Consider the following 20353-nt stretch of genomic DNA (forward strand, 5'->3'; position numbering starts at 1 on the left):
CTTATCTACAACGGGGCATCTCACTCTCCTCAAGTCTTGTCTGGCAGGGCTGCCAAATTATCTACTATTATTTATGCACTGTCTGGCCTCCGTTTGCTCCAAAATTGACTCCATCCGTTTGCGATTTCTCTGGAGAGGATCAGAAGACACCTTCAGATACCCCTTGGTTAGTTGGAAGGATATTTGCATGCCTCATAAAAGGGGAGGATTAGGCATCTGGTCTACGAGAGAAATGAACAAAGCTCTTATGCTCAAATGGATTTGGAACTTAAACATCAATCATAGCAATCTATGGAGGAATATGGTCAAATTCTACCTTCAGTTTTCAGGTGCCTGGTGGAGAGAGGGTGGTGCCGCTCGCCTCCTATCTCCGAAATGGAAATCAATTTATAAGCTCCTCCCAGTATTCAGAGATTCTACCTTGTTCCACACGAGCAATGGAAGGACCCTACTCTTCTGGTCAGATGAATGGTGTGGCCCCTACTCCCTATCGGAGGACTTCCTGGGGTTGTATAGAGTGGTTGTAGACCTCTCTTGCTCAGTGGCTGATTCTTGGAGGGATCAGTCGTGGAGTTTCCCATTCCACTGGGGACTAAATGATGAGGAGGCTTCGGCTTTTTGCTCTCTCCTTACCAGACTCAATAGTGTTATTATCTGGAAGCATTCAGTTGATTTGGAAGCCTAGCATTAATGGTAGATTCACTATTGCTTCTGCTTACTCTCATATTAGAAAGGAAGACTACAGTATACTTGAGCACAAGGTAAATCTAGTTTGGAAACTCTTAGTGCCAAGCAAAATCAAAATTTTCATGTGGTCGACCATCAGAGAACAAATCCTTACTTTTGACAACCTTCATAGAAGAAGCTTCACCGCCCCTGATCTTTCTTGTCCCCTTTGTGGTGACTGCGATGAGACATTCCAACATGTTGTCTTACACTGGGTTTTCTTGGCCAGTTTGGATGAAGATTTTTCAAAAGATTGGGCTCCCAATGGGGCTACATTAGTACCTCTTCGGCACCTTTGAGATGGTTAGAGGGATTTTCCTTCCTTGGCTAGGCAAGTTAATACTTTCGGCCTATCTTGCGCATGTTCCATGGTGCATTGGGCTTGAGCAAAATAACTGGAGATTTAACTCCCAAGCTTGCACCCCGGACAACACGGCTTCATATGCCATTGGCTTCATCTCGAGCTGGCTTCATACAAGGAATTTGCCGCTCATATGACTGACCCCTGTAGGACTCCGATTATGGCCATCTGGGATACTCCCCCTTGCAACTGCATTAAACTCAATTTTGATGGTAGTGCTATTGGCTGTCCTAGGCCGGCTGGAGCAAGCAGTGTTTTCAGAGGTCACAATGGAAACTCTATTATTTCTTATGCTGGACCGGTGGCCATTGCTGATTCTAATACTAGTGAAGTTAGTGCTCTTCTATTCGGCCTCCAAATTTTCAAGGAATGTCTCTATGGCAAGTTAATCATTGAAGGTGACTCGAAGACTATCATCAGTTGGTGTTCCAAAGATAACTCCCCCCTTTGGTGCCACTGACCTATCACAGATTGTATTGCTGACATTGTATCATCTATCTATTGTAATTGGAATCTCATTCCTAGATCAACCAACTATTTGGCCGATAAATTGGCAAAATTTGGAACTTCCCAACAATCTCTCATTGTTTGGGAAGGCTTCCTTCCTTTGTAATTTTTTCTTTTGAGCTTTTGTCTTAATAAAAATCAGCATCATTTAAAAAAAAAAGGAAGCCCCCATACTTCTAAAGGTGATGCCATTGTTGTGAAAACCTCGAACCATATTATGTATGTCTTGCTTAATACAGGGTCAAGCTTTATGATAAAAATTTTCGTTAAACCCGTCCGGACCAGGCGCACGATCATAGGTCATATCAAGAACAACCTTCTCAATTTCCAACTCAGAGAAAGGAAGCTCAAATAGGGAGGTGACGACATTGGAGATTTTGGCAAAGTTGAGGTGTTGGAGCTTAGGACGATGAGAGCACTCCTATGAATAAAGATCTGCATAAAACTTGATCAGAGAATCAGTAATGGAGGATCTGTCCGAGGTTACCTCATTGTTCAGACACAATGAGGTAATTCAGTTAGTCCTCCTCGCCAAGGCGACGACATGAAAAAAATTTGTATTGGCATCTCCCTCTTTTAGCCATCTGAAGTGGGCACGTTACTTCCATTTCACTCTCTCCGAGTGGAGAAGAGTAAAAAGGCGAGCCTGAAGAGCAGCACAAGAAGAGAATTCAGTATTGGATAGGTACTTTTGTTCTTCAGCTTGGTCAAGGACATCAATCTGGGAAGTGATAGAAATTTTCTCGGCACCAAGGGAGGACTTCAGCTTAGAGGCTTAAGTTTTTGAGGGAGGTCCCAATCCGCACAATAACCATCGGTAAACTTGGACCACCAATCAACAAGGAGGTGATCAAAATCCGCCTCAAGTAACCAAGAGTTCTCAAAGCAGAAGCGGGCAGGACCCCATCTACGAAAAGATGTAGAAAGGAGAATCGGCTTGTGATAAGATCCCACCCGGTTGAGAACCCTGCCTGAAGCATTTTCATAGAACTGGAGCCAATCGCTACTCACAAGAAATTTGTCCAGCTTGGAGAGAATAGCTTGTTTCTGCCCATTTGACCAAGTAAATGTCTTTCCAGATAGATGGATCTCAACCAGCTCTGCACCCCCTATAAAGTCCACAACTCCTCATAGAAGCAGTTATACAAGAGGCAAGAGGGGATTTTCGTTGCGAAATCTGATCGCATTGAAATCACCCGCAATGAGCCAAGGTAGCGACCATAGTTGAAGAAGATTGTGAAGCTCCTCCCAAAAAGATCTATGATGTCGGTATCTAGTGGGTCCATGAACCCCGACAAGCCCCCAAGTGCAAGCAAGGCAGCAATCACGGAATTTCAACCCAATCGAAAATTGACCAAGGCAAAGATTCGTGAGGTCGAGCAGGCAAGAATTCTAGAGAGCCATTAGACTACCATAATGGCCCACCGCATCAATAACACGCCACTCCAGGGTAGGGCAAGACCACAATTCCCATGCAATGGAGTTAGTCATGCATGGATACATCGTCTCTTGAAGGATCACAATTGAGGCCTTGCAGGATTCGAGCACTCTGCTAATGGTTCGGTTTGAAATCCATTAATATTGGTGCGTTCTAATCCATTATCGAGATTCAATCTTGAACCTCCCTTATCATTCTTTTTTTTAAATGTATGCGTAATTTTATATATAATTTATTTGACATATATTTTATCTAGAGTATTAAATGTAGGTTAAACTCGAACTCGGCTTGAGCTGGCCTGGCAATGGTCTGGTAAGTCTGGATTTAGTGGAACTAGTTGTGGTAGGAAAATATTTTGGTCCCCAATCAAGCCTCTAGCACCGTCATAAGCAGACGAGTCATCAAAAATGACCTTTGCCTAATAACATTCATCTCCAACCAAAAGCTTAAGATAATGAGATCCCTTCCAATGCTGTTTTGGGACGATGAACATTCTCACCATGTCCATATGGGACATCGAGGCCGATTCCGGAGCTTGGTTAAGAAACTTACCAAAGCGGGTTACAATCATCTGTAAATTCTCCTCTGACCGTAGCTCAATTGGGATGCCCCAGATCGAGATCCACTGCCCAAACTGGTTGAGGGGAGTTGATGGATCCCAGTCATTAAAACTTGCAAGTGGCGCTTGGCAGCATGATAAGGCATTTAAAGCATTGGCTTTATCATCAATTTAGGCGAAGCAGATCAGCCATGCCACTGGTCCCAGATAGGAAGCTCTTGGTAGATATTCCAGCCGGAGCCGAGCTCAGAACCAACTCGCAAGTCAGGCAGAGTTCCAATTTGGGTCGGCCATTATTGCCGTTGCATCATTTGCACGTAGCATCCTTCCTCGCACCAATGCGTCGGGGGAAAACAAAATTTCCATCCCCCGCGGCAACTCAAAAGTTATAGAGCTCGGGCAAGACAGCCGAGGCAGCTTTTGTAATTTCTGGCAGAAATTGGCCAGGAGGCGCAGTGCTGGCCAGAGCCGGGAAGGTCATTGCCAAGAATTTTTGTGGTAGGGGGGGAATCTTGCTGGAGGTAGGTTGGGTCGGGGAGATGATGCCTTTCCCGACCCGAGAGCTTGACGCCGTAGGAGTGTACTCCTTGATTGCTGTTCGAAAGATCGACCAGCCAAAGGAATCTTTCGATTCCGGAATGTAAATGCGTCACATGATTTTCTCCCGTCTGCTCTGGATGATTTTACATTCCCATTGGTCTTGGTGAGTGAAAATAGTGAAGCTAAAGGAGATCTGACTAAGCTGGAGCTCATTGGATCTGGTTCGACGACTGTCAGTGACTGTAACCGCGTCGAACTGGCTGAGGAAGACATTGCAGTTCGTCGCCGGAATGGAGACGAAGGCCCTTCTTCCCTCGTTTCAAACCGTGATCAGGATCAACATTTCTGATCTGTCTCACTTTCGCCCAATTGCCAGAGAGGAGTTGCTGAAGTTGAAGAAGGTTTCTGTAGAATCAGAGTTTCGTTCCTTCCTGTTTTTCTTCGATCGAACTGTCTTTCATCCTGTATCATCTCAATCTCTGTCTCTGGAACTTTTGTCAGCCATCATCGTCTCAGAGGAGAGACATCTTCCCATCGGAGGCTCACGGCCTGAAGTGCAGGGGTCAGGGATCCAAGCACCGGTTTCCTTCTTCTCGAGACGACGCATGATCGCAGGTTTACGAGAAGAGATAAAGGGAGGGGGGGAGGGAGATGTAGAATCTTCACTTCTGATAACCTTCTTTCCGTGGGAATCCCTCGTTGGAAGGGTTTCCAAAGGTCTGGGGAGGTCGCTGGAGTTCATTGGCCATCATCTTCCACCATGGGAGGGGGTCACGACTCCCTGAGTCGCCGACTCACACATCGCACCTCTCATTGTTTAGTACATTCTTTTCTTGTTTCTGGATTGCGTCAAGTAAGCAACAACAGAAAAGGAAATACAAGAGGGAATGCAAGGCCCTCAACTGTTAAAGTTGAATCAGTTTTTTCTGTTGCCTCATGTTTTATCCTCTATTGTTTTCCTCTTATCTGTTGTATAAATTACATAAAATACAATTAAAATTGGTCATCTTGTTTTAATTGAGCTTGGACATGCACTGTTCTTTGACACTGAAAAGTTCCCGGTGGTGGCTTTCAAATCACACCAGTAATTAAGTTGCATCAACATGTTTGCTTTTTGGCACTAAACTTGAAATTTGAAATTAACTAGGTTATGGTTAATGGGTTACTCTTTCAAATCTCTTTGCCTCTCAATTTCCTTGGGAGCGTGTATCGGGAGACAAGGCAGAGTCTTATTGACATGAACTCAATGTTTCAGTTGCTTGAGGTATTTTCCATTTACTTCCTGTATGTATTTTTCATATGTTATTTTTCCAAATTGTTATCATTGTACTTATTTGTTCTATTTGAAGTTGATATTTAAGGTTGTGCGGTTGTACATGTTCATTGCCATTTGAAATTTATATGTTTTGCACCTCTGAGAATGAAGTCACAAATATAAAATTATGTTTTGTATGTTGTTTTAGTTCATGGTACATAGGTTTTGTGGTTTAGGTTAAACACTTGGGAAATATAATGTATGGTCATGGTGCATCCTCAATTTAATTCTGAAAGCCTGCGGTTTCATCCTCATGGTGAAATCAGATGTTTTTGCGTTTGTCCAGAATTTCCACCAAGTCAGCATCACCCATAAGGCTGTAGGTGCTTCCTTTATTGCTCTGATCCCAAAAAAATCTCCCGCCAACCTTCCACAAGACTTTAGACCAATCAGTCTCACGACAAGTTACTATAAAATCGTAGCCCGTCTGCTTGCTAATCATCTTCGGATCCACCTCTCCAAAATTATAAGCCCTTGCCAAAGTGCCTTTGTTCAGGATCGAAATATCTTAGACTTTGCCATGATTGCCCATGAACTCCTAGACACCTTCAAAAAATCAAATAGGCCCATATTCGTCTTGAAAATTGATTTTGAAAAGGCCTTTGACCGAGCAAACTGGAAGCTAATTGATTACCTTCTGGATAGAATGGGTTTTGGGGCTCGGTGGAAATTTTGGATGAGAAGTTGTATCTCTTCTGCGTCATTTTTTGTCCTAGTAAATGGGATGCCCTGCGGCTATTTCAAAGCTACAAGAAGAATTAGACAAGGAGACCCATTGTCCCCATTTCTCTTCACTCTCATGGGGGAACATCATGCTTCTATGGTCTGATTTGCTAAAAATACTGGTTGGCTTAATCCTATCTCAAATGACACCGGCCAAGATATTCCGTTATTGCAGTATGCTGATGATACTATTTTTTTGGGAGAAGGTACCTTGAGTCAAATCTCCCACTTGAGTCATTTGATTTAGCGAAATATAGTGGCGGGTAAAGCAGACAAGTTCTTTGGATGGTGGATAGGAGGAAGGTATAACAGTTTATCTCCTGTCTGGAAAAAGATAGCAAGTTTGTTACCTGTTTTCAAAAACGTTGTCAAGTGTTACATTGGATCTGGCAGTAGGACAAGATTTTGGACAAACTGGTGGGTAGGCCCGGCTAGTTTAAATTCTAGCTATGGTCAAATTTTTTCTCTTGCCAGAAACAAGGAGGCGAATATTTCAGTGGTCAGGCAGAATTCTTGTGAGTGGAATTTAAACCTCCGAAGAGCGTTGACAGAAGCATAAACCCTAGAAGCCGCCGATCTCATCACGAGATTATCTTCGGTTCGTATTAGAAATGCTCTCGACACCTTGATATGGACTCCATGTCTCAAAGGTACGTTTTCTACTTCAACTGCCTATAACTCTCTTCTCTCTCCCCCCTCTGCTCAATCCTGTCACCCATCTGCTATTGCATGGTCCTTACATGTGCCTCCAAGAGCAATTTTTTTTATCTGGACAGCATGCCAAAACAAAATTTTGACCTCTAATTCGCTAATGCACCAAGGAATGCATGTTTTGGATTCCCTGTGCCCGTTTTGCCGGATCTTTACTGAAACTGCGGACCATATATTTCTGCATTGTAATTATGCTCACTCTGTTTGGACTAAACTCATCAGCAAAATTGGTCTGCAATACTGCTCCTCCCAAAATCTCACATCTACTATTCATACGATTACAAAGGCTCATCTCCCTAAGCTTGGAAAACTATTAATCTCCTGCTGCGTTGGTCACATCGTTTGGGCCCTATGGCAAAAACGGAATAACTGGAGGTTTAATAGAAAATCCCTTTCTGAAAATATTCTTAGTAACAAAATTGTTGGGCAAGTTACTTCCTGGATTCTTATGAGAAAAGAATTTAAAAATCTCGAAGGAATTAACATACGAGAAAATTGGCATCTTGTTGCGAAAATATCTCACCACCCCTGCCCTCCGATTATGGAAACTTGGTCTCTTCCCCCGGTAGGATATTTCAAACTGAATTATATGGAAGGGCGTTGGGGTGTCCGGGGCCTACTGGATATGGAGGGGTTATTCATGACGATAAAGGAAATCTTCTCCTGTCTTTTTCCGGGCCAATTGGGGTATTAGATTCAACTAAAGCCGAGCTCTCTGGATTATTTAATGACCTAAATCTGTTTCATCAGAGGATGGTAGGTCCTTTATATGTCGAAGGCAATTCTCAAGTTGTCATCAATTGGTGTGAGAAGACATGCAAACCTCCTTGGCGGCACTGAGATCTTTTTGATGATATATGTACTTTAATTTCTCAATTACAAAACATTTGGAATTATATTTGACTATCTGCTAATCACTTAGCGGATAGTCAGGCTAAACTAGGTGTTTTTCTTCAACATCTTGTTATGGAGGAAGGTTATGTTTAGTAAGGTTTGTATATTTTCTCTCAGTAATACATCCACGCTTTTTCTCAAAAAAAAAAAAAAAAAAACTTGCCATTATGTTAGAATCACATAACACACTGTGCTAACTCAATTGCAGATTCTTTGGCTCGTCATGGGGTCTTCTTGGATGCTTTTCTTCAAGAAGGGGATACTTCCTTGTTTGATGTTCACTCGTTGTATCACGCTTGCAGTTTGACATTGTGGGTTTTTTGCTCCTTTGCAATTTTGTTTCTCTTGTAACTCTTTTCCTACATCAATGAAATTCTCATTATTCTAAAAAAAATGGAAGAAGAAATAAGAAGAAGATGATGGTGAAGAAAAGAAGGAGAGGTGCGACATGCTGGGATGTGATGGTGTGACGCGGGGACATGTTGAATTTTTAACCCTTTTGGGGGAAGAAAGGGATACAGATTAGGGTTGGGTGGGTTGTGCTAGCAATCCATTTTTCCATGAGAGAACTGTTGGATTGAGCTAGGTTCCATCCTAAAATCACTAGCCATTTATGAGGCCTATTGCTTAACCTTATAATCCATTAATTTTTCTTAGCATTTCTTAATGCGTGACTTTTTCCCACTCAACACCCTCTCTCATGTCTAGGCTTACACATAACGAACTTGAGATGTGGGAAAAAAATCTCAATGGAGCACACAACACACAAACTCCCACCTTATGGAGCCAACAACACACAAAGCTAGAGTGCTCAAACTGGGTTTGGCCCGCAAATACATCTCCCACTGATGCCACTGGTTGATTGAACCCGATTTCATCCCTAAGTGATTAGCCACTTATCTATTTCAAAAAAAAAAGAAGTGATTTGCCACTTAGGAGATCTATTGCACAAATTTATAACTCAATTAACTTTTTTTAAACATTTCTCAATGTGGGACTCTTTTCCCACTCAACAAGAACCAAGTACATGAAAATTGATTGTCATTCCGTTAGAACTGCTGTGATGAGTGGAATAATTTCCACTTTGTCAGCTGACCAACTAGGTGATGCGTCTACGAAGGTGTTGAATAAGAAAGAGTAACCAGTTGGAGTTCTTTGACATGTATGCTTCTGTTTGAGAAGAAGTGTTAAGTAAGATAGAAGTATTAGCATGGTTGTAATTTAGATGCTAAGAGAGGTAGAATGTTTAGTGTTTTAAGTTTCGGCGTAATTTTGTCTCATCACTTACTCTACTGTCTAGCATAGGCTCAATGACAAGGAAATTTTATCCATAGCATATTTATTGCTTAAGTAACGAAAGATAAGAAGGAAGTTGTTGAGTTAATGTCCTAATGTCCTTTTCCTTTATATGTAGACTGCTGGTGCCTCTTTCTTTCACTGTTTTGCATTAAACTCCAATTTCAGCTTGATCTTACATATACTCTAATTTCTTAGTCACTGCAATTCTTCTATATCTATAACTGCATGCGGAACTTTGACTTAGCTGCTTTTCTTTTTCTAGCTCTTTTTTTCGTTTATAATTTCCTCGGAAAATTTCACTCGTCTACTGTTTTTTTTTTTTTTTTTTTTTTTGAGTTGGATTATTTTGTCTGATGACTTCTACAGGAGACAACAAAAATTAGAGATGAGCCAGACTTGAAGCCTTTACAGCTGAAGGGAGGAAGCGTTGAATTTGAGGATGTACATTTCGGGTAGATAGTGCACTTTCTTTTAACTGTTACAATGGATGGCTTTTTAATTTCTAGTGTTCTTTAGCTGTAGTCTTTAATCTGATGAATGTTGGTATGACTTTGAATGTTAATATTGTTGGTATGACTTTGAATGTAATACTTGCAACCCACTATAAAGATCTTTTGTGCTGTACATAGGAAATTTCTTACCATAAATTTTTGTGCTTGGGTGAAATTTAAGATTTCTCTAGGTGATAAGTGTTTGAGAAAAGGGAACAGATAATGTGGTTCTTGGACGAAACTTCTTTTGGTTCATTGTGTTAGATGACAAGTCTGAGCAGAGTTACTGTTTGTTCTGTATTAAAGGACTGATGTAGTCCCGCATTTCTCCCAAGAAGTATTTTATACTATAGAGCACTACTGGTTTCTTTTGTTTAACTAGTTTTTATTTTTCTTAATGTTTCTAGAATTCACAATGTAAAACAGGAGTATTGTGTGTTGACACCACTGAGGAAACAACAAGTTAGCAGTGGGTGTTGATATTAGAGATATGCTTGACCCTCCTTTCACTTCGTTTTTCTCTTTTCCCTTTTCTCTCCCTTGTCTTCTCTTTGTCGTGGATGACTTCTTCCAACTATCATTTCCCCAGCTTCTACGGTCTTTTTCCCCTTAGTTCTCTTCTCATTAGTTTCCAACTTATATGAGTTAGATCAAATTTCTTTGTCACAAAGGCTAGATACTCTTGCTGAGAGCACATGGAATCAGAGCAGTTCTTTAGGGCTTTTTTTTTAAAAAACTGCTTAACTTGGAAAGCCATTTGAATCTTGTAGATTGGATTTCTGTGGAATTTTTTATTTCCCTACGGAGTCCTACTTATTACTATCCTATATAATTATTTTTATTACAAAACAATTCTTTCAGTTCTTTTTTTTTCAGAGAAAGGTGAAATTGTATTTCAGCAAGCACACAAAACAAGAAACAAATCAGGCGAGCACTCCCTTTACAACAAGGGATTAGAGGGCGGCTCCCTGCTTAGCAAGCAAATCAGCAAAAGAATTCATAGATCTAGGATTGTGAGATCGAGTACAAACTATCTGAGGAATAATGTCCATAATTTCGTTAAAGACATCCCAATGGTGCCAAGACAGAATTGAATGCGAAGAGCTCAACCAATCACCACCTTGGGTTCACCCTTGATGAGAAGCGGGCTGCTAAGGTAATCTAGGAAGACGATGAGGCCATGCAGGATAGCGTGGAGTTCAGCTGAAGTGGATTCTACAATTCCCTAAGGACCAGAGTAAGTGATGAGAGAAGTGCCCTTTGAGTCGTTGAAAATTCATGCAAAACCAGTTTTTCTCGGGTTTCCAGAAGAGCTTCCATCAAAATTGAGCTGAAGTAGATCTGGTTGAGGTGGTTGCCATTCATGAAGTGTAGGGGTCTTGGATGGGGTGGAAATCTAAGCCACAACGTGCCAATTGTCACGGAGCCCATTAAAGATTCAAATTCCTTTCTTGTGTGGAGCCAAGAAGATATCTACCTAATAATGCTGCAGGTAACCTCATCAATAGTCCCAAATTTGCAGTTCAATCTTCTATTATTTATCTCCTTCCAAAGGCACCAAGGAATAAATGCAACACTCACCGAAAGCAACATCTTACCCAATTTAGGGATAGCCGATTGATGGTAATAAGGTCCGGAGGGACACACTTCTGAAGCCTAATGCGATTGAGTAGGGAAGTCCAAACCCTCCAAAAAAAACAGCAATGGAGTCGATCACTAACCGATTCCTCCTTGGTATTTTAACTATTAATTCATTATTGTTTTAACTATTATTGTTATTGTGAAGTTGGGTCCAAGGCTTATCCCAATTTATTTATTTATTTATTTTTTAAATGACCCTGATTTTTATTAAGGTAAACGCTCAAGAGAGCATATTACAAAGGAAAGAAGCCTTCCCAAACAATGAGAGATTGCTGGGAAGTTCCAAATTTTGCCAATTTATCAGCCTAAGAGTTGGTTGATCTAGGAATGAGATTCCAATTACAATGTGTAGAAGATACAATGTCAGCAATATTATCAGTGATGGGCCAGTGGCACCAAAGGGGGAGGTTGTCTTTGGAATACCAACTAATAACCGTCTCTCGAGTCGCCTGCAATGATTAACTTGCCATGGAGACGATCCCTGAATATTTGGAGGTCGAACAACAGAGCACTAACTTCAGCACTATTAGAATCGACAATGCCCACTGGACCAACATAAGAAAGAATAGGTTCTCCATTATGACCTCTAAACACACCACCTGCTCCTGTTGGTCCAGGACATCCAATAGCACTACTATCAAAATTCAGCTTTATGCAGTCGCAAGGGGGAGGATCCCAGATAGCCATACTCGGAGTTCTGCTGGGGCTAGACATATGAGCGATCAAATTCCACTTTTCCTTAAGGGAAACCCCCGATAGAGTAGCAAAATCCTTCTTTGTATGAAGCCAACTCAAGATGAGACCAACGGCATGAGAAGTCGTGTTGTCTGGGGTGCTAGCTTTGGAGTTGAATCTCCGATTATTCCTCTCGAGCCAAATGCACCATGGAACATGCGCAAGACAGGCCGAAAGAATTAACTTGCCCAACCGAAGAAGGAGAATCCCTCGAACCATCTCAAAGGTGCCAAAGAGGTCCTGATGTAGCCCTAGTTGGAGCCCAATTTTCTGAAAGATCTTCATCCAAACTTGCCACGAAAATCCACAGTGTAAGAGGACATGCTGGACTGTCTCTTCGCACTCACCGCAAAGGGGAAAAGAAAGATCGGGGGCAGTGAAGCCTCTTCTATGAAGGTGGTTTGAAGTAAGAATCTGTTCTTTGATGGCTGACCACACGAAAAATTAGATTTTGGTTGGCGCTGAGAGTTTCCAAGCTAGATTCGCCTTGTGCTCATGAGTATTGTAGTCTTGCTTTCTGATATGAGAGTAAGCCGAAGTGACAGTGAATCGGCCATTATTACTGGGTTTCCAAATCAGCTTATCAACTGAGTGTTCCGGGATAATAGTATTGCTGAGTTTGGTGAGGAGAGAGCAAAAAGCCAACGATTCCTCATCATTTAATCCCCGACATAACGGGAGACTCCACGAGTGATCACTCCATGAATCAGCCACAGAGCAAGAGAGGTCGCTTGCCACCCTATGCAGCCCCGGGAAGTCCTCCGAGAGGGACCGGGGGCCACACCATTAGTCCGACCAGAAGAGAAGGGTCCTTCCATTGCCCGTGTGAAACGAGGTAGCATCTCTGAATACTGGAAGGAACTTGAAAACTGATTTCCATATTGGGGATAGGAGGCGAGCAGCGCCACCCTCTCTCCACCAGGCACCCGAAAACCGAAGGTAGGGTTTCACCATATTCCTCCATAAACTGTTATGCTTGTTGTTGAAATTCCAAATCCATTTGAGCATAAGAGCTTTGTTCATTTGTTTATTTATCTTGTAGGCCGGATACCCAATCCTCCCCTATTATGAGGCATGCAAATATCCTTCCAACTAACCAGATGGTATCTGAAGGTATCTTCTGAACCTCTCCATAGAAATCATCGACGAATGACATCAATTTTTGAGCAAACGGAGGTTGGACAGTGCATGAATGATAACAGATAATTTGGCAGCCCCGCTAGACAAGACTTGGGAGAATGAGACGCCCCGCTATTGATAAGAGTTTACCCCTCCAATTGGCTAGCCTCTTTTCAAATTTCTCTATGAGGGGGGACCATAGTGACACTGAAGTCCGATAATAAAAAAGTAGGAGCCCAAGATATGTAGCTGGCATATTTCCCATAGAGCATCCCAGGTAGTTTGCCATATCCCGAAGCCCAGCTGGATCAATGTGATAGCCAAGAATGGTTTTTCCCTAGTTTATGTTCTGACTGGAAGCCAATTTAAATAATCCCAACACGACACACAATTTTCTGATCTGATCCATAGTACCAACCCCGAAACAAATAGTATCATCCGTAAACTGGAGAATTGGAATATCAAAGGTTGTGCAATCAGTCGTGGGGAGGAGCCATCCCATGTTCTTGGCCGAGTAGATCATGGAGGATAGATATTCTACCACCACGTTGAAGAGCAAGGGGGAGAGGGGGTCTCCCTTTTTTGATTCCCCCGGTTCCCTTAAAATACTCACAAATTGTTCCGTTCAGAAGGACGGAGTAGCTTGCAGAGGAGATGTAGCTTTGGATCCAGAAGCGCCATTTTTCTCTGAATCCCATCTTCCCCAGGAGGGTGTCCAGAAACTTCCAATTAATTATGCCAAAATGGGGTAGAGAAGCCACCTTGGTTTCTAGGAGAACAACAACATTTGTTTTGGTAGAGGCAAGGAGGTCCCGAATGGAGGCGCGACGACACAAGGACCCAATTCCACGGACATTCTAGGAGAGAATAATCATTGATCATTATTCATCTTCTTTCACTTCTTAGATGGGTGGTTATCTCCCAGGAGAGGCTTCGTGAAGACAGTGCTCATCACCTTGGCAAATTCCACTATCTAGGCCCAGATTTCTGGGTTGTATTTATGCTGTTCTGACTGGAGAGCTGCCACAAACACCTGAGTTTGTTCACCTGGCTCTGGAGTGAGGAAATCTCTCGTCTCTGGGTTGCAGGGGTATTGAGTGGTGGCACTGGGTCCTCCCTATAGAAGTTGTCTCTGCTAACCTCTAGCTCGGCGTTGGTAGGTTACAACGGGAGGGGGAGAATTGTTTTGCCTATGGGCACGAGGAGCGTGCTCACTACTTCCGGACTCTATGTCGAAGAGGTAATTTTCAGGGTGGGAATTTCTCGGGGGTGAGCTAGGGGGGGATTCCAATATCCGGGGGGAAGTTTGTGGAGTGTGGGGGTTATGGGGACGATTTATAGGAGGGTCTGTGAGGGTTTCAATGGGGGGAGGGGAAAGGTGAGGGTAAGATTATTTCTGGAGTTAAGACAGAGGGATGAATGGCATCTGGATTTGCAAAATGACTAGTCACCTTAAGAAGCCTCTTTCCCAGCTAATAAACTCAAGATCTTTGTACTCATTAATCTACGCGGGACTATTCTTTGATACTCCCTCTCACATGTAGGCCCTCTTTTGTGGCTCTACAAGTGGATAGTTTAGGTGTAGGCCCACATATGAGTACCTGTTCTTATACCATGTGAAGTTGGGTCTAAGATCTATCCCAAAATGATGAGTCACCTTAGAAAACCTCTTTCCCAGCTAATAAACTCAAGATCTTTGTACTCATTAATCCATGTGGGACTATTCCTTAATAGTTATAATAACTCTCAAGGTATGCAAATTCAATTGATTTTAAAGTCTTAAGTTCAATTTGCAAACCTAATTGAAGATTTTAAAATTTTTGCTCAATAAAAAACTATCCTCAAAGAGGTAAGAGATTTGAAAGTACTAGTTTAAGATGATTTTCTGAACTCCTCTAATCAAATTGAAGTCAAAGACACCAATTCAGCTTTCAAATTCACAAGTACAATGATTGGTTTCAAAATTTTGGTTCACTTGTACTCAACCTGAGAAAATTCATAGCTCAATCAAATGTCAACGTTGAAAATGGAAGGTCAAACGACATTGCTAGTGTATTAATTAATTGAAAAATCTAGGAGCAATAAAATCAAGGAGCAATACTTCTAGCACCAAATTAAGCTAAGGTAGTCAAGGATTTGAAAATAACAGCTTAGAATTACTTAGCTCTTTCTAAAACAATGATGGATTGAACTTCTAATCCCCAAGTTGATCTTCAAAGATGATTTGGTATTAGTCATGGCTAGTTTGACATGCTTCATCAGACACAAATATGGCGAAAACTCACATGAATAGACAAAATCTAACGTTCTAAAGACTAGCTGTTTAAGCACAAAAGGGACCTTTTACCTCTAGAAAAAAACCAACGAAAACAATGCTATAAAAAACTTCAAATTTTCTGCTTGAGCTGCTGATAACAATGGTAGGTCACTTACAAGATTCTTCTTGAAATATTGATCATAGTGGTAGGTCACTTACATGATTTAGTGACCTAACAAAATGGGACTGAAGCTTGGAAGATCTCTTTGACATGTTCAGGGTTATTTGATTGATCAACTTCCTTCTCTTTGTTGTAGAACTTGTTTGATCAACTTAGTCAATCAACTTTCTTGTAGTAGCTTTCTGAATTTGCTATACTTGTTTGATCAATATGGTTTCGTTGATCAACTTCTTCAAGTGATCTTTTGATCATTGACTACTTGGTCGATCAATTTGACTTGTTCGATCAACCTTTACAGTAGCCTTTTGATTAAAAACATGGTCAATCAACTTGACTTGTTCGATTAACCTTCTTCTAGTGCCTTGTCTTGCCAAATCCTTGATTGATCAACATGACTTGGTCATCAACAGTCCTTTAGTGCTTTGCTTTGCCAATTCTTTGACCGACCAACATTCTTTGTTTGATCAAGTGTTCGTGAAACCTTTCATGAGTTTGACAATCTGTTCTCAAGTACATGGTTAGTTTCTTTTGTTTTTTTACCATAAAAAATAGGGTGGAATGAGGATCTTGAGACAAATCCAATCCAATAGTGAGGGGAGTGTTAGTGGGATCCATGTAGAAAAGTTTTAAGAAAAATCTTATGGTTTTTAGTTGGGAATGACTTCTTAAGTTCACTAGTAGTTTTGGGATGAACTTGGACCTAATTTTTAATAACTTTTATTGAGAATTTTCAACTTCCTAAAATTTTCTGCTTCTTGTTGATTATTTAACTATTCTTGAACTTTCAGATATCTGACAAACAGAAAGATCCTTGATGGAGTATCATTTGTTATTCAAGCAGGAAGAAGTGTTGCTATTGTTGGAACTAGTGGCAGCGGTGAGATGTCAGAGAAAGTTTTCTTTTTTGAGCTACATCTGTACTTATGTTTTGTTTATTTAATCTCTTTTCTTTTTATCTGGTAGATTGGTTTCCTTTAGATACTAGTGTTTTATTGTTGATTTTCTCACAAATACTACTTGTGACCAACCATACTAAATCATGAAGATTAAATGAATAGCATGTTTCACTGACAACTTTATTGTTAATAAGCTTCAATTTTGTTATGTTCTAGTGCTTCTCTGGAGTTATATGGTTGTTCAGTCTATCTAATTGAATCATTTATGCAGGGAAGTCAACAATACTGAGGTTGCTCTACAGATTTTTTGACTGCCAATCTGGAACTGTAAGACACAGGGTCTCTTCCCATTCATAATGGACCAATGATCTCCGTTTGCAGTGTGCAGAATCTCCTGTTCTTTAACTATGTCATAATGATTGGTTTGTCTACACTGACCCTTAGTAGATAAGTTAGTTAGATCCTTATCGTGACCATATATCCTTGTTGACAAACTATGCCTACATATTCAAGGTTATCGTGTAAAAATTAAACAGAAATGAAAAAAAGGAGAAAGTGAAAAAGGAAATTCAAGTGCTATCATACTATTCTCTAGTACCAGTTACCTCCCTATTTATAATTCCTGTCATTTCAGTCACAACACAACTTGAAAAATAGTTAAATACAACTAACATAAGATCTTTTATCAACAACTTCTTTTGTGGAAAACATATGCATGAGTAGGGATCTTTTCATTCGTAATTGTTCATTAATTGTGTATATTTTAAGAACTTCTTTAGGAGCCCCCTGTACTTTTTTTTTTCTTGTATAATATCTTTCTCAATCTTCTTCGAAAAAAAAAAAAAGTTTTTTGTTATGATCCTAGTTACATGCAAAAGTAAGAGGGCTTAGTTTAGGACCTAGTGGACCTAGTGGATGTGTTGCATGTAAGAGAAAAAGAGATTTTTAGTGAGTTTTGGTTTGGAAGGTTAGGGCTACGGTGGAGAGAATTAGGGTTTGGGCTTCAGCTGGGCTAAGGGATGTATGAAGAGGTTGGGGGTGGTTTCTAGTGGCTAGGATGGTAGGTTAGGGTACTAGGGAGATGGTGGGAGAGTATTTTCTAGTGAGGATTCAGGTAGAGCTGTGAGAGATAGGAGCTTGGATGAGTGGGAGGAGATCTTGAGAGAGGGAACTGGTCAGAGAGGAGGTCTTGGGGGTTTATAAGGAAGTGTGAAAGTGTTTATGGACTAAGGAGGGCTAAGATGAGGGTTAGGATGACCTAAGGGGTTTGGGTTTGGTTTAGGAGGCTTGGTAGAGAAGATAGGTGATGGGAAGATAATGGGGAGATAGTGAGGGAGGAAGATGATATGAAAAGGTGGGATGCTAAGGGATTCCTAGAGGGATGTGGGACTTAGAGAGGAGAGGGTGAGTCTCCCAACTAGACTAGGACTCATGGGATGTGTTGGAGGATTGGGGGATGGAACTCATGGATGGAAGGGGACGAGTGGGTGTAAGGTATAAACCTAGTATTACTCGGACTGTAGCAGGGGGAAGAGCGGCTGGGCTAATGAATGGAAAAGGCTAATGATGAATTATGATTCTAGGGTTCTTACTATTGCCAAGGATTGTCCTCCTTGGGGGAGTGCTTGAGCTGGCAAGACTCGATATCCGGATAGGAACCCTTGAATCAGAGGTGAGCCACCTTGTCATCTTTTTATTGTTGGTTAGACGTCTGAGGGTTGGCCAAAGCTGATAAAGGGGTTTACTCAAGATAAAACCACTAAAGAAAAGGGGAATTAAGACAGATTGAGAAAAAAAAACTCCAACTAAGCTGCGAGAGAAAAACAATGTATGAGCATATGATCAATGCTGTTCCACTAAACCATAGTCGACAAGAAGTGCTGGGCAGTAGAGATCCCCACAGAACCAGATTACCTTTAGTTAAGATCTTCCAATGGAATGCACTCTAAATAAAGAATTTAAGCTTTGAAGGTCCAGAAAGAGCCCTGGCAGATGCTGCAGTACCCATGACCAACTTTTCATAATAAGATGGAAGAGTGAAGGTGCCATCAGTTGAAGGACACCAGATCAATTTATTTGACTTAGTCCTGAGATAGACTTGATAGAGCTCCTTAATCAAGCTGTAGATTAAGATTGTTATAACTTTACTCCTTTTATTCTTTCACCAAAGGCTTATTAAGATTGTTATAATATTATATAATTCATCTGGGTAGCAGCTGATGGGAGGATTCTAACTTGTGATGAATTAGCCAAGCATGGACTGGCAGAGGTTGATAGTTTATGCAAGTTCTACAGAAAAGTGCAGGAATATGCCAATCATATTGTTCTTCATTGGCAGTTGCAAAATCGAGGAGATCAGTGGCAAAGCATTCACCTGGTCAAACGGACAACAACTGCCTATCCTATCCAAACTTGACCAATTCCTTGCAAATTGTGACTGGCTTAGGCTCTACGAAAACACCATTGGGAATGTTCTTAATCAAGCTAGATCTGACCACACAAAATTTGGGCGATGGGGTGCCAAGCCATTCATATTGAAAATCATTGGCTACTCAAGAATAATCTCCAATTGCGCAGGAGAGGAACAAAAGAAAATTCCAGCTCAAGTCCTCCACTATCTCTAAGCTCACCGAGTCCATTGCTGGACAGGTTTGTACTTAGCTCCTCATGAAGAAAGAATTCCTTCACCTCGTAACTCTCATCTCCGAGGGAACTGGCGTCTCGTTGCTGCAATGGCGGGGCCCTCTCGTCCTCCCACTATGGTAGTTTGGTCACCTCCTTCTCCCAGCTACCTCAAGTGGAACTTTGATGGCAGCGCCTATGGGTGACCTGGACCTGTGGGGTTTGGTGGAGTTATTCATGATGACATCAGCAGCTTCCTACTCTCCTTCGTCGACCCCTTGGGTATCTCAGACTCCCCTTGTCAGGTTGCTTCATGGCCTTATGATCTACCGAGACCAGTTTTCTGGTCCCCTTATCATTGAGGGTGACTCCAAAGTGATCATTAAATGGTGCACCAAATCCAAGACTCCCCCCTGGCGACACTGGGACATCTTTTTAGATATTTGCAGTATCTCCTCCTCCCTTGATTGTACTTGGGTCCATGTACCTAGATTGGCCAATCACCTTGCGGACTCGCAAGCTAGACATGGCACATTCCTCCAAACCCTTGATGTGTTGGTGGGCCTCTCTTTATAGGTTGTATATTTTTATCCTTTTGCCTTAATAAGTTCATACTTTTCATTAAAAAAAAGAAAGATTTCGAACCTCTCCTTATGGGCTGGTGGAACAACCTCACTGTCACGAGCAATCCTGGCTGGACCTTCCCCCATAAGCTCGAGTTCCTAAAGTCCGACCTCAAATTCTGGTCCTAGGATCGTCGCACTGCTAGTCGGGCTGAGAAGCATCTCTTCGTGCCAACTTCGACAGTGTTGAAGAACCGAGGTCCCTCACTCCTATTGAATTCTAATCTATTTCCCATAGTAAACACATCAAAATGGAAATAGAGCACTCGCTTCAAGTAGCTGGCTGAAGGTGACGAAATTACCTACTTTTTTCACGCCAATGCCTCAGTTAGAAGGTGGACTAACTGAGCTATTTGTTTGTATGTAAATAATGAAGTAACCTCGGATAGAGCCTCCATTACTGATGCTTTCTTAAGATTTTTCACAGATTTATACTCGAAGGAGTCCAACAATCGGCCCAAGCTTCAATATATCCAGCACCCTAGGATCTCTTCCTGCGTTCTTGACCTTTTGGAGCTTCCCTTCTCCCCCAAAGAAATTGAAGGTGCTGCCCTTGGGATGTCCCTTGATCAAGCTCCTAGCCCTGATGGCTTCAATGGTGAATTTTATAGAAATTGTTGGTCAATCATCAAGGACGATCTCACTGTCATGATTCACAACTTTCACCAAAATGGCATCACTTATCAAGCCATGGGGGGTTTCATTCATCGCCCTC

At 41.6% G+C, this 20353-nt stretch overlaps 1 protein-coding gene across 1 annotated transcript in view; it reads left to right on the plus strand.

The window, feature by feature from the left end:
• LOC137966091 (ABC transporter B family member 25, mitochondrial) overlaps positions 1–20353 on the plus strand; it is an 81554-nt gene that overhangs the window by 49270 nt on the left and 11931 nt on the right. Inside the window, exons 11-14 of the mRNA XM_068812572.1 lie at positions 5279–5395; positions 9440–9525; positions 16286–16374; positions 16665–16720. Of these exons, the coding sequence (XP_068668673.1) occupies positions 5279–5395; positions 9440–9525; positions 16286–16374; positions 16665–16720 (348 nt within the window). The remainder of the gene's footprint in view (positions 1–5278; positions 5396–9439; positions 9526–16285; positions 16375–16664; positions 16721–20353) is intronic.

This window comes from Aristolochia californica, unplaced genomic scaffold, assembly GCF_029961685.1.
Source record: "Aristolochia californica isolate CCGP_79_NKW_82.1479 unplaced genomic scaffold, dmAriCali1.0.hap1 SCAF_5, whole genome shotgun sequence".
Lineage (NCBI taxonomy): Eukaryota > Viridiplantae > Streptophyta > Magnoliopsida > Piperales > Aristolochiaceae > Aristolochia > Aristolochia californica.